The 15159-nt window shown below is 31.6% G+C and overlaps 1 protein-coding gene across 5 annotated transcripts in view; it reads left to right on the forward strand.

Annotated features, from left to right (window-relative positions):
• Positions 1-15159, forward strand: part of SLC4A10 (solute carrier family 4 member 10) — a 307175-nt gene that overhangs the window by 204633 nt on the left and 87383 nt on the right. For 2 of the 5 annotated variants that reach the window (XM_003795138.2, XM_023516344.1), the window contains exons 7-9: positions 8674-8765; positions 9756-9845; positions 14723-14880. In XM_003795138.2, the coding sequence (XP_003795186.1) occupies positions 8674-8765; positions 9756-9845; positions 14723-14880 (340 nt within the window). The remainder of the gene's footprint in view (positions 1-8673; positions 8766-9755; positions 9846-14722; positions 14881-15159) is intronic. The other 3 variants (XM_003795139.2, XM_023516345.1, XM_023516347.1) reach the window with 2 other exon arrangements.

Raw genomic sequence — 15159 nt, forward strand, 5'->3', positions numbered from 1 at the left:
ATACTTTCCATTAGTTTTATGGAAGAGAATGACATTATCATGAAGCTAATAAGAATGTATTTAATGTCCACAGTTCTAAAAGAGAAAAATTAATGCAAAAAGCATTTTGAAATGCTTTTGGAAAGACTGATTTCTACAAATGGACTAAGGCACATGCATTGACAGAATGGAATATCATACAATTTCACTCTTACTTTCAAAAGCTTCAGAGATGCCTTAAATACAAATGTATGAAAATGAGTTTTCTCCAGACTTGGCTTCATATGGGAATTTTTACCAGGTTTTGTACTACTGAATGAAATATATATAAACAAATATAGAAGAGACGACTTATTAAAAAGATGAAGGTGATTAAGTATAATTTTATCTCAGAATATAGAACCAGTTCTTAATGGCAAAGTTATTTTTGAAGTATTAATTTGATTTTTTGTAGATTCCACTGAACGTATTAGGGATTTATAACTTGCTTTGGATCAAATTATATATTTAAAATAAATTTATATTATAAATTACAATTTACTTTTAAAATGTAATATATAAAATGATAAAATGTGAAGCTTTGATAATCTGAGGGGTATTGTAAGTGAAGTACTTTTATTAATACTTACAATGATAGTATTTATTTGACATACTGATGTTAATGACACATACTTGGATATTTACTAATTTTGACTATGGGCTTATCTTTACATGATTCTAAAAACATTATTAAAATAGATCTATGAACAAACTCTAAGAAGGCAAGCACATTTTATAAAAATTAACTTCTGCCTTAATTTCACCAGTTTTTCTGGAAATCAGATAATAAGATATGTGTCTATAAGAAAAATATGTGTTTCCTCACAGAGGCCAGGATCTTGGACTGGGAACTAAAGTCTATACATCAAGTTTCATTGGGGATAATGTTTATTGTGCAAAAAAAAATTTCATTGAATTTTGGTTTTTTTGAGGAATGCGGGTATGGAATATTTATTGTATCAGGCAGACCTACACACGCTGGCTGCTAATACTTTAAACTTCTATTAAGCATAAGAAGAGATGATAAAATTAAGTCTTGAATCACAAGTCTACACATAGATATGTGTAGATACAAGGTTTTCCAAGAGCCTTCTTTTTGTCTTATTTAGGGCATGGCTTAGTTTTCCCAAAAACTAGAATCTGAGTGGTTCTGAAGTGATTCTGTCACCATCTGTACGATCAACTTTTATCTGAATACATACAAATCTTTTCAAGGCATACGTAAGGGTAATAAAAACTTGGAAACATTTCTAATAAGATTCACATACCCAATTAAGTATTGTTGTGTAGAGTATGCTGTCAGAAGTGGTTTTCTAAGCCTAGGCTTATCACACCTCCTTATGACTCTGTTTTGCTTCCTCACACACTTTGCATAATTATGTGTGTTGAGAATTCTGAAAATATGTATAGACTTCACCAATTTAGAAATAAATCTCCTACCCAAAAGTGAGAAAAAGTGCAAAAGACCTTTACGACTCAAGTTCTCAATCTGCTTTTAAACTTTAAAACTGGACAAATTCTAGATAAATAAATAAATTGAAATTAATTGCCACAAAAGTGTTTGATGTTCTCTTTCAAATATGCTATAGAGATTTAAATTTTTTGTTGCAGTACTGTAGAAAAATGTAAAAAAAAAAAAGTCAAATATCCAAAAAAAGGTAAAAAGAATCTTAGCTTTAAAAATCTCTAGTAAAATATTTTATGCAAAAGATTGACTTTTTCCCTTTAGATTATAGAATAGGAATTAAATAGAGCAAGAATTTTCTAGAAACATGAAAACAGAGCACATTTTTCTTCTCCAGCATCTCCTTCTCTTGTTTTATGTGCTTTTTACTTTAGAGGCGAAACAATTAAAATTTCCTCAAAAACAAACTAAATGCTTACATAAAGACACCTTAAAGAGTCATACAGAACAAGGTTTCTGCTTCCTTAATTGTTTCTTGGGCTTGCTCCCTTGGTGGTACTCCCAAGAATTAAATATTAAGACACTGCATTTCAAATAAGAATCTGCCCCCTTCTACAGATTAGATTATCAAATTTGTGTATTTCCTTGCTCTTCGCCTCCTCAGGTCTGCTCTCTTTTGTACATACCTTTTTTGAGTGATTTGTGATAACTTGTCAATGTCACCTTTAGAGATTGCTTTTTTGGTATAACTTTTTATACATTAGTTTGCTCATTTTTGATACTTTTTTTCCTTGGTATTCTCGGGCTAAGATGTGGGATACTATGGATTCACCATGCATTTTTAATGCCACCATGCTGTGTTTAACTTTCACTTTTCATTAAGCATCAAAACTGTGAGAATTAAATGCCTGATTCTGATGTTTCAATAAAAAGTGACAGTTACATTTGGCAAAACAAAGCAAAAATAATAGAAAAATAATATCTACTTTGATATTAGCATCCTGGAAAGGGTATGAGTGGAAAGCACTCAAACGTATCCAGACATTCAAATAGTTCTTTGAATCTAGGAAGAGTTTCTAAAACTAAGACTTTCATGTTATATAATATAGAAAGCAATGTATATCAGTAACTGTGCTGTTTAGCTCATATATTCAATTGCATTTTGAGACATTTGTTACAAATCTAGTAAAAAATATTATTACTTTTATGATAATTTTTATATTTTTGAAACTAATTTGAAATTCTTCATTTCCTTAAGTATGGGGTATCTTTATTCCACTCTTTTACTAATATTTTCTAACTCTATTCCTTTTCCTTTACATATATGAATTTTTTCTTCCTCCTCATCTGAATAGTTTCCAGTTTTATTTTGTATTTAGGATCTCAAAAAGGAGTTACAGAGCAGAAAGTCTCTAACTTACCACGCAAAGCCATAGGCTACCCAAGAACATTTAGATTTGCAACTATGGGATATTAGTTCAATTTAGGCCTTGGTAGACGTCAGCCTTTAAGCAACGTACGCATTATGTATTGTGCATAATTTTTATTTACAGTTTTGGAAATCATATCTATCACATATAATCACCTCTTTTGATTTTCAGATGTGTGATGTGTTTGTGTGTTTAGATATTTATTTGCTTTCTTGTTTCTTAAATACTATGGTATTAAGATAAATAAGATACCCAGAAGTTAAAATATATCCTTCATAATGTTCTACCTTTGAAGAAAAAAAATATAAATCTAGAATAATAATTCTTAGAATTGTTTGAGAGATAACAGAGTAAAAAATGCATATATGTGAAATAATTAAACTTTATTTACTAAAGTTAGTATTTTTCATTGTTCCAAAAAAATCAGAATGACATTGGTGGCAAAACTGATGGGTCTGGTCAGAGGCTATATTGTCGTTACTGAGTTTTAGAATGTTAAGGGTGCAGCTTAACAGCGAACATATTTCCAGTGTGATGTGTTTAAACTTGTTATTTCTTATATTACATAAATTAAGTTATTTTCAGGCATACTAATTTTTCTCCAGGTTTAATTATGTGCATACTTTTCATGTTTTTGAAGTGTACCTCACCTAATCAACATTTTCTAAATATTTAGCCCTTCTTCCTTCATGTTTTCTATTCCCATGAATAAATGTATTGTTACCCATGTATGTAACTTTGTCATTCATCTTTATATTTCTTTATTTTGCTCTGTCTTGTGTCTGTCTCTAACAGGCTCATCTCATCTCTGTACCTCCCTCATCTCCTACCCTTTGGGTACTCTAAAATGCCTTGAAGGTTTCTGAGGTAGTGTACACCAGCTTGGTCTCTAGGTGAATAGTATGTACCTCCATGTCTTCATCCCAGTTTCCTTCTAGTGTGCATCATTTACAGTGGTTTAAACAGTAGCAAATAATAATACACTTAAGAGATATATTCTTTTATTGATTTGAATTGGGCCAAATATAAATTTAAAACCTGATGTTTTTACAATACATATGTATATACACTAGTGGAAGAAAACTATAAGACAGATGAATTAATATGCTACGCGACATGATTTTTGAGAACATATTTATTTTGCAGTTGTGTTACAATGATGAAATGTTTTGATGGTATTGATGGTACTTAAAGTCATAAAATAGTATTTTTGATATAATCCCCTGTTCCTTCACACAACTTGATAATGAAGGAGATGACTGTGCAGTCTCGCAGTAGACTTAATGAATAATTTATGGCATTACAGGCAGAAAAGTAGAGCTTCCATTTTCTGGTTACTAGTCACTTGAAACACTCTCAATTTTCTTTCATGTTTGCCCCAGATATTTTATAATTATCACTAGAAAAAGACATGGTCTATAATAATTTTCTTTCTTTCTTTTGAGACAGAATTTCACTCACTTGGTCTGGGATTGAGTGCTGTAGCATCATAGTTCACAGCAATCTCAAACTCTTGGACTCAAGGGATCCTCTTGTCTCAGCCTCCTGAGTAGCTGGGACTACAGGTGCCAGCCACAACACCTGGATAGTTTTTTTCTACTTTTAGTAAAGACAGGATCTCACTTTGATCAGGCTGCTCTTGAACTCTTGAGCTCAGGTGATCCACCCACCTCGGCCTCTCAGAATGCTACGATTATCGGCGTGAACCACCAGGCCCACCCTATAATAATTTCTTATTTGGCTGATATGTAATCCCTACATGGAGGTCTAGAGAAAAAAAAAAAAAAAAGGAGGCATGACTTAAAGAAAAATAGTTAAAATGTATCTCGGCACCTGTAGCTCAATGAGTGGGGCTGGGGCACCAGCCACATGCACTGAGGCTGGTGGGTTCGACCCCAGCCTGGGCCTGCTAAACAACAATGACAACTGCAACAAAAAAATAGCCAGCATTGTGGCAGGCATCTGTACTGGGAGGTGTCCTACTTGGGAGGCTGAGGCAAGAGAATCGCTTAAGCCCAGTAGTTTGAGGTTGCTGTGAGCTATGATGATACAGCATTCTACCAAGGGCTACAGAGCGAAACTCTGTCTTAAAAAAAAAAAAATTAAAACAGGTGCTAATGTGAATCCTATATAATATACACCTACTTGATAAGATGTCAAACAAATGCTAGAATTTTAAATGTAAGATGAAAAACTCTTTGATTTTAACATGTCAGAAATTAAATGTATATGGTAAATAGAGAAAGATATTAGATTTCACACATGTTTACATTGAAATAGTCATAGACACTTACTAGTTAATATATACTTTTCATGAGTTTTTGAATAATTTATCCTGAATATAATAAGGTTACTGAGTTAATATAATAACTGTCTTTTTTGTAGTCATGCTTCATACCTCAAAATTATGGAGGTATTATAAGAGGTAATTAAACATTGTAATGACATTCACTTATAGGAAATATTAATACTGGGCAGTGATCACTAGAGAAAGTGAAGGTATAATAGAAATAGGCAAAAGCATTTATGTTTACAAGCATTGTGACATAGTGATTAGAAAAATTACGTACAATTAGCATTTATAAATCCTAACTTTATACTATTTTTTTACTAGAGAGGAAAATATCTTACCAAATTTCAATAATGTTACCTTCTGGTTAAAGGTAAAATCTTGCACCTAAACATTATTATACTGTGAAGTACTGTCGCCTGAGATATCAGCAAGAAAATAAGAGATGGGCTTTTAAAATCTCAATTTATTGATTCTTCTTATATAATATTATTTGAGTTAATGAAATTCATTTTGAATTTCAATCCCATCATTTCTTCTGAAAGGTGACAATGATTAGAATAAACTGAAGAAATAAATATTTAGGCAGAAATTATAATCGTAACAGAATTATAAAAATTATTTTAATTTATGAGGTTTCCACTGCTTCTATAGCCTATAATTCATGTGTGAACTTTAGTTTCATTCATACAGCAAATAAAATTTTAACCTTTTTGAAAGGCTTGTACTTTTTCAAAATCAACCAAACTTGTTAGTATAATTTTTAAATACCCATATATTTATCTGTATCTTCAAGTTGTCAAAACTGCCTTGAAGATATATACATATAATGTGTATTTTTTTGTTTTTTTTGGCCGGGGCTGGGTTTGAACCCTCCACCTCTGGCATATGGGGCCAGCGCCCTACCCTTTTGAGCCACAAGTGCTGCCCTGTATTGTTTCATTTTCATAAATTAATGTATATTTTTAGAAATAGTACCAAACTCTTTAAATTTTGAAGAACTTTTGATATAATGAAATATATTTAACTAATATTTACTCCTACTATTTAGCTGTTACTTTGAAATATAAAAGATAAAAAATTTGTAGTTTATATTTCTGTGTCATAGACTGATAGTTTCTACACTTTTTCCTTGCATTAGCATACATCCTATGCACATATATAGGATTAAGAACTAGAAAGAAATTGACTGTGTCCTAGTATGTCTTCTGCAGTTAAATATTCTTAATTAGGTCATTACCAATGTCACTTAAAATATTTATTAAAAATAGTTTCTAAATCCTTTCTTGATTATCAACTTTATAAGGTATTATTTTATAAGATTTCCTTAGAACAAGATTAGTACAAAATAATAAGTCTCTATAATATTGCATATAATATTAATATAGTAATTACTGCAATTATTTACAAGAAGGCATACAAGTGACAATATTTTAAATATATTGCCTGGGCTGAAGGTAATTTGTAAAATGTCCTGCTTCAAATATACAGATGAAAACAAAGTATTCAATTTCTTCAAATTTTAAGTTACAGCATATTTTTTATCCAATTCAGTCTCTTCAGAGTTGATGATTTTGCACTGGGTTCACTCTTTTCTGTATGTGCTTGTAAATAGAATTAAATAATTGCTCCTCCATATAATTTTATATCACATGAAATAAATGACTATAAGGAAGGAGCTATACGTTTTTTAAAATTTTTCCATGACTGAAATTTCACCACTCAATTTTGTAGAACACACAATAAATTAAAGTTTACATAAATCTAATGTTCTAACTCATGAGAATATGGAAAATGATGTGAAACTGGTGATTGAAGACATCTGTTAGTAGCACAAATGCATTATGTAAAAGGTTTTTTGAAAGTTACAGTTATTATTTTGAGAATGGTAAATTGAATGCTGCTAATGAATAGTTCACAGTCATAGCTGCACATTGTAGTTAGAAATGGGAGAATGAAAATAATTGATGTAACTTGTTTGACATTTCTTTGAAGTTTATACATTTCCCCGGAACATGGTATATTTATAATCTGTGTACATTGTTTGAGGTGGACTTGCTCTAAAAAGTCATTTTGCTTTTCTCTTCACCAAATGGATTATTTCACTTTTGTTTAGTGAAAACAATGAAATATTTAAGTTCTAGAAGAATCTTAAGCCCATTACTTTCTGGTAACACAGGGTAGCTGTAAAGTTTGTGTGTGGTTTAAAATTGCTCATGAACTTTATGACCATCCCATTTAACAATTTTAAACCATAAAAATTTTAACCTTTTAGTAAGTTAACCCTGCTGCCTAACCGGCTTACAGTTATATTGGAAAGACAATAATTAGTGTTTTTAATAGCACTTGGTAATTTCTTGATAACAAAGAGTGAGTTTGGGGAGAGAATTTAAAGAAAGGTGTGTTTTGGTTTTTTTTTTTTTGTATTTACACTCAGTGTTTAGAGAAGTTTAAACAGAGACTGAAGATGACACTAAAGGTGACCTTTGAATAAGCTTGGGCTTTAGGTAGGTAGAGAGGAAAGATAGGCAGAGAGAATATTTCTGACGTCTGTGACTGGTGAGAGTAAGAGAAGTGTCTTAGAGTCACCGAATCGTGATCATAAATACGGTGAAGGCTTCAAAGTTGGGTTCTTGTTCTTCATTTCATAGAAACATTAACAACTGACTATGGGGAAAGGTTTAAATTTCATTTCATTGCTGACTATGGACAAACTTCAGATGCTTTGTGATTGCAAAGAAGATTTCATATTTAGTCAGTGATGGAATTCAACTTTTTATAGTCATTTCACATTCCCAGCTCTACTATCCACTAGTATCACTATCTTCCCTATAATGGAGAAAAGAACTATAAAGTAATTAAGTTTTAGTTAGTATTGATGGAAAATGAATACAATTCAAGTTTATCTTATATCTTATTGTATATCATTATGCTTAGGTAATAGAATAGTCACTGACCTAAAATCATGTTTACAGTATTCATACTGTGTGAAATAAAGGAATTTCCACCTAAACCCCTTATGTAAAAATTACTCCTGAAGAACTTTTTCTCATTGGTTTGGCTTTTTAGATGCAATAGAACCTAAAAATATACTGTGTTTTTAGATAAATATTTGTCCTTGTTTTAATACTTTACCTTTTGAAGTCTGAGCTTACATCTTAATAAATGTCTATCTTATCTTTTTTTATATACACCATTAGTTTTGGTTGAAATTTGGAATCAATAATGTTTCAAAATCATAATTACATTTAGATATTTCTGTGGACAATCTTCATAGAGAATAAACTTTTAGAGTTTTAATCTAAAAACTGGTTTAAATTTTTTTGACTGAATTCTCCCATTTCTATCTTTAATTGATAAATAAGAAACTTTGTATTGATATAGACCTCTTCTATTGACCCTTCATGCTTACATCATACACTCATTAAGAAATGTATATTAGACTAGTTCAACTGAAATTCATATTTTACGCAACATGCTTAGAACTCTGTAAGTAATTGTTTGTATTCTGTAATAACAATCTCTTTTAGCAGGTCAGGTTGTTTCTCCTCAGTCTGCTCCAGCCTGTGTTGAAAATAAAAACGATGTTAGCAGAGAAAACAGCACTGTTGACTTTAGCAAGGTAAGCTTTTCTCTCTGTCATCTAAAAAAGTTGCTAAATTACTACAAGATATTACTACCCATTTTAAGAGGTGTTGACACAATATTTTGCATGCACTCCCTTGTTGTTTCTTAGTCAAAACTTGATACTGTTACCAATAATGTTATAAGTCCACCTGTAACATTTTGCTTATTCAAAAAAACCAACTGAGAAGTTTTATGCCTAGTCTTCAGGTTTCAGCCACTTGGTATAATGTATTTCTTCCAATAAGAAGAATAATCTTCACTGGCAATTAAAGAGAATTTAACGTATTGTTTAAAAACATTTGCTGGGTTTTATTTTCAAAATAACTTTCCCTTTATTTGTATAAAAGCAAATCGTATTATATAATGTACATTTTCATGGTCATCATATTTCAGACAAAGGCATTAGTATGAGGTGATTCTAGAAGAACACAGTAAAACTGAGTGAGTTTTGAATAAAAACATATTAAGGACTGCCTGTTGAGGAAGACATCTAAGTGGAGACAATTCAGATGAAATCATTTACTTGAATATATTCTAAGAAGATAATAATTCAGGGAAAATAATGTGATTTGGGTTAGCAAATTCCTGACATTGTTTATGTTCCATGGTCAACTATGTCAAACTAACAGCTGGATAGAAAAGATGAAGAGTTTTGATCTTGGGTAAAAATAAGGAGGGTCAATAAGTCTCTGTATCTGAGTGGCTGAAACAGTAATAACTCGGAATAGCATTTTAATAAAGCCCTTAGCACTGGCAACAATTGTAGCAGTGGGAGGAGTCGGGAATGGGAGGCAGCCACAGAAGTAGCCTGAATTGCAGTTCTGAAAAGACTAATAGTAATCAGCTCCTTGGACCTATTTCAGAATCCCTCTGACAATGCCTAAATAATCTAAGCCTAGTTACGTGCATGCTCTCCCTCTGGTGCCTGGCGGAGTCTCCCCGGGAGCATGATGTACCAGCTTAAGTCTGTTAATTATGCGTGCAGGGACTGGGAGGCCAACAAAAGGGGCATACTAGTCCATGTGGGATGAAACAAAAGCATGAAAAAGGACCTCCACACCAGCAAGAGAGAGAGGTGAGGGTATACTGGGGCACTTCCACGGTGGTTCAAAGCTCATTTCACTATATGGAGGCATGTGATTCAAACATTAAGCCAGTTCAAATGCATTCCATCTGCCACTCTACAAATTCTCTTTTTAAAGCATTACATCTTCATTCATCTCCAAGTTGGAAAAAAGTTGTCACAAACTGCTATACATTTAATTTCTAACATTCTTAATTTGAAACAATATCTTAAAACCAATGGAATAAGTTGCTTATTTATTTAATCAGGCACTAGCAGTATAACAAGGGCATATTTTACATTTTCAGAAACAATTGTTATAAACCACATAGCTCTTCCTTTTGAATAAATTAACCTTTTAACTTTAAAAAATACAACTTTTATACACTGATTATTATACCTTCATATTATTTTGCTTAGTTGTGTGACCTATCTTTGCAGCCTTCAAAAATATTTCATCACATATGAAAGAAAATGAAGATCACCAATTGAAGGCAGTAGTCTCATCTCAGACCTCCCCCACCCCTTCCAGCCAAACAATTAAAACTACAAAAGAGTGAAAAATAAATTTTCTTTCCTTCAATCCTTTCTTCCTCATTGCAATTCCCTTTACTGGCCCATTCAGTCTTTTGATAGGCAAGTTAAATTTCTAGAGCCCTCCACTTAATGCCAGCCACCCGCATTCCTTAGCCCCTATTCATAGTCTAGTACATTGGAAAGATTATGGCTTTTGTGAAAAAGTGTGAGATCTGATATCCTGACTCTAGCACTTATAAACTATCTGATTTCAGAGAGGTTCTCTAAACTTCAGCCTTCTCATTTGCAAAATGAGAATAAAAATACTTATTTATAGTTTTGTTGTGAAGATTTGTAGAGATAAAATAGAGAGCCTGACAGAGTTCTGGATATATAGTAGGTGCTTAACAGAAATTGGTTACTATTATTATTATTAATATTAGTAGAAATGATAGTGTCAAAAATAGATACTAGATGAGAATGCAATATGTTTGGTTTGCATTTGGATGTTTAGTGCCTTGAAAAGTATTTGGGATGTATTTGTTGAATGAATGCTTCAGGATTCAAAACAATTTAAATCTTTAGTTTTGGAATTAAAAACATAAACAAAACAAAACAAAAAAAACCCAAAAATGAGTAACACTTCTTACATTATAAACTGGGAGGGCAGAGAAGTAGAGTTTGGAAAGAACAGTTGTGATCCATCACTATGGAAACACATTTTAGTGCCAAATTTTGCAGGTGTGTGAAAGGTTTTTGTTTTTTTCCTTAAAATTTCAGTTTCGTAGTCAATTTATTAAAACTCAGCTACTCCCCAGGTTACTTTGACCCTTAAGCCCCAGTAAATTTTTGAAACGTTAAGAGAAAGAAGTCTTGATTCATTTCACCTGAGCTGATCCCATATTCTATCTACATTCAACCTACACATTTTTAATCCTTCCAATGGATAGGGCCATCAGATGTATTCTTTCTTTTTCATGTATTCAAACAATAAGGAAAGATTTAGGCCAGCGGTTCTCAACCTGTGGGTTGTGACCCCTTTGGGGGTCAAACAACCCTTTCACAGGGGCCACCTAAGATCATCCTGCATATCAGATATTTACATTATGATTCATAACAGTAGCAAAATGACAGTTATGCAGTAGCAATGAAAGTAATTTTATGGTTGGGGGTCACCACAAGATGAGGAACTGTATTAAAGGGTCATGGCATTAGGAAGGTTGAAAACCACTGATTTAGGCTATAACCTGAATTGTCAGGTTTCAGCTTCCTATAATGCTTTTAAAAAGCAGATATGTTAAAATACTATGTGTTTTAAATTGACAATGGCTTTTTAATGTTGGTGTTGTTCCTTTCATTTCAAATAACCCAAAGAAGCCTTCAATTAGTTTTTCCTGTAGAAATAACTTTCTTCTGTGTCAAGCTCTAGTATGTGAAACATGTTACAAAGAGTTAGATTATTAAATCCTAGAACAGTAGGAAACCTTACACATCTCATTTAGTTAGACCAAAAGCCAAATCCCAGAGAGAGTAAGAAAGCTACTCGAAAACACTACGTACTGTGTAGTGTTACTACTGTACTGCTACTTACTGTGGAGACCCTTCCCCCCTCCCCAGGGAATCTCTGTACATTTTCTTGTACTTTCTGTAATGCCCTTAAGACTTAAATTTTCTTCCTAAATTACCACCCATTTGTCCTTCAACTCAGTGTCACAGCTTAAGTGTCACACCAAATACCTAGAATAAAGGACTTTTCCTTTTTGCATAAAGGTGGGACTTGGAGAACCCAGAAGCATGAGGGTGAATCCAGACTCACAATAGTATAACTTGATTCTTTCAAGATCCTGGGCAAGATCCTGTTCAGAGGACCTGAAATTTCCAGGATTTCTTTATGTCCATTCCAAGGGTTTGAGCCCACTTGAGGATTGTCTTAGGGAAATACTTCAGCTTAGGTCCGAAGAGCTGTATTAGGAGGTTATAATTTTATAAAAGATTAAACTGTGGCCCTTAAACATGATCATTTGTTATATTAAAGGGCAGTTAGTTTGCCAGATAAGATTCTTTATAAATTATATAGTAACAAAAATGCAATAATATAGGGCTACTCCAGGAATAATATAATTTATAATAATTGGGTAATTTGTAATCTATTACCCCCAATATATATCTACTTTAAGAATAATAACGTGTAATAAATATAATGTCTACCCAAATGTATAATTATAATTTTATACATTTTAAATCAAAAGATAAATTTGCTAATCATGAAATTAAATTTTGTATATTTTAATGCTCTTTTAAATGTTATATTAGGTATTGTATAATTACCATGTATTTACTTTTATAAAATTTAACTAATATGATACACTATATATTTCTTGGTTTAATTAAATTAATTGCCATTTGCCCGAGGCACAGACTTTAATAGTTGAAACTATGGTATTTGCTGCAATGGATGAGTTTAAAGGAAGTTTTCCAGGTGGAATTTAAACTTCAAGTATTACCAGTGCGATGCATTGATTATCAATTATGGATTTTCATTAAAAGATATTTCTCATTTTAAATTATGTTCCAATTTGTTAGTTTTATATCACTAGTTTTTCCGCTGAGGAGAAAAACTTAATTGTTTATTCTTTAAGCTGCTTAAAGACTTATGGAGATTTATTATGTTTTTCTCACAGGCTAACAGTGTATAGGAAATCTTTTATACGTTTCTTGGGAATTTTTGTATTATAATGGAAATGTAAAGCACTACTAACTTAAAGCATTTTCATTGTGTACATTTCTCCTAGCTACAAGTAAACTTGCAAAAATACTGGCACAAATTTCATATAATATGACCTCATTAAATGCTTTCGTTATCTAAAATTAAAATTTTAGATCTTACAAAAGTAACATATTTACTGTATAATCCAATACACTTCATGAATTTACAAGTTTATCTTTGTGAGTATACTTGTGGGTTAAAATCTTTAGAATTTGTAATATTTGTCATTTATTTCTTTTTATAAGCAGTTTTGCTTTGTTAAATCATTCTTTTCTTTAAAATAAAATACTTATTCTATTCGGTATTTTCTGATGAAGTACTGCAGATTATTTTTGTATTTAATCCTTGTGATAAAATGCATATTCTATATACTAGACTTTATGTCTTCTGGCACCCTTATCCTACAGAAAGATTAATTAATTATAAGCCTTCCAAATATCTATATAGAGGTCTTAATTTCAAAAAGCAACATATTTAGTCACTAAAGTATTATTTTGAATTTTCTAACTTACTCCTAGACATTTTAATTTCTTCATCTTAAATTTTAGAATAAATATTTTCAAACCATTAGGCCTATAAAAGAACTATCTGCCTTAAAAGTATTTTCCCCTTCACTCATATTTGCCAGAGCTCACTCTTCTCTCCCTTGGCTATTCTCACTTTGATTCTTGACCCCTATTTTGTTAATATGAGGGAATAAAACCAACTACTAGAGCAGATAAACTCTTTTCCCCTGAAAACATAAAAAGCAATTCAAAGGAATTAGAAACAAGATGTAGGCTTTTTGAAATTTCCTTTAGCATCACAGCTTGATTTTCATGTACATAAAAATTGGTATCTATTCTTAAGGATATTTTTACATTCATTTTCCTGACTTCACCTTTTGCTCTCAGCATTTCTTCTTGTTAATGATTGCTTTTGTTCTGTGTGCATTCATTTCAATCACAGACATCTCATGTCAGAATTCAACTATTGCTCTTTGGCAACTCCAAATGTTAATACTTTTATCTTGTTTACTCTGACATACCTAAATTCTCTCCTGGAAAAATAAAATTAAAGATTTATTAGCTCAGAAATAGAATATGAAGAATATAGAACAAACTAGAAAAAAGAGAAAATCTAAAGTCATAATTCATAGTGTAAGGAGAAATGGGATTATATTCCTTTTGAGATAATTTTGTGTATTAATTGAAAGATGTTGCATACAAAAATTAAAGTAATGTCGTATGAAGTATTTAATCTGTTGGTAAATTCTTTAAATTATGGTTAAAGTATATTTATTTAATTGAGTATATATATTTCCCCTGCAAAAATTTGTGTTTGTATTTGGATAATTTCCCCTGAATAATTTCAAGTTATTAATACCGAAGACGTTTCTTCTAAAAATAGTGAATAGAAAATGTAGAGTATTTAATTTATTAATGACAAATTTAAATAATTCACAATTAAAGAAAAAAGTTATAGAAAAAGAGCAAATGAGATATTTCTGTATATTTATTTAAACTAAATTTTTGATGGGTTACTATATGTAAGGCCTCGGGCTAGAATATGATTTATCAGATTTTTCCAATTTTGACTTACCTTATTTACTTTGTGATGATCGCAGGTTGATCTACATTTTATGAAAAAGATTCCTCCAGGTGCTGAAGCATCAAACATCTTAGTTGGAGAATTGGAGTTCTTAGATCGAACTGTGGTTGCATTTGTCAGGTTGTCTCCAGCTGTGTTGCTTCAAGGACTGGCTGAAGTCCCAATCCCAACCAGGTAAAATATATAAGAACATTGTTTTGCATTTTCTTAACATTTTTTGGTAAGAAAATGGGGGTGAAATAGGATTTTCAGTTAAATGTTTACTATAAACTAATGTGTAATCCATAATAAAACTGTTGTTTCTTCTCAATCACAGAGGAGGGGAAAAGTGTTTTATAAATTATTCCATTTTCTCCTACTCGCGCTCAAATGTCTCCTGTTTTATTCTAGGCATGCTCCTCATCTCTAGGTACCCTGGTCTGTAGAACCATACCAATCCTTTCTTTAAATTTT

This window comes from Otolemur garnettii, unplaced genomic scaffold (assembly GCF_000181295.1).
Source record: "Otolemur garnettii isolate 467f Iridium unplaced genomic scaffold, OtoGar3 scaffold00090, whole genome shotgun sequence".
Lineage (NCBI taxonomy): Eukaryota > Metazoa > Chordata > Mammalia > Primates > Galagidae > Otolemur > Otolemur garnettii.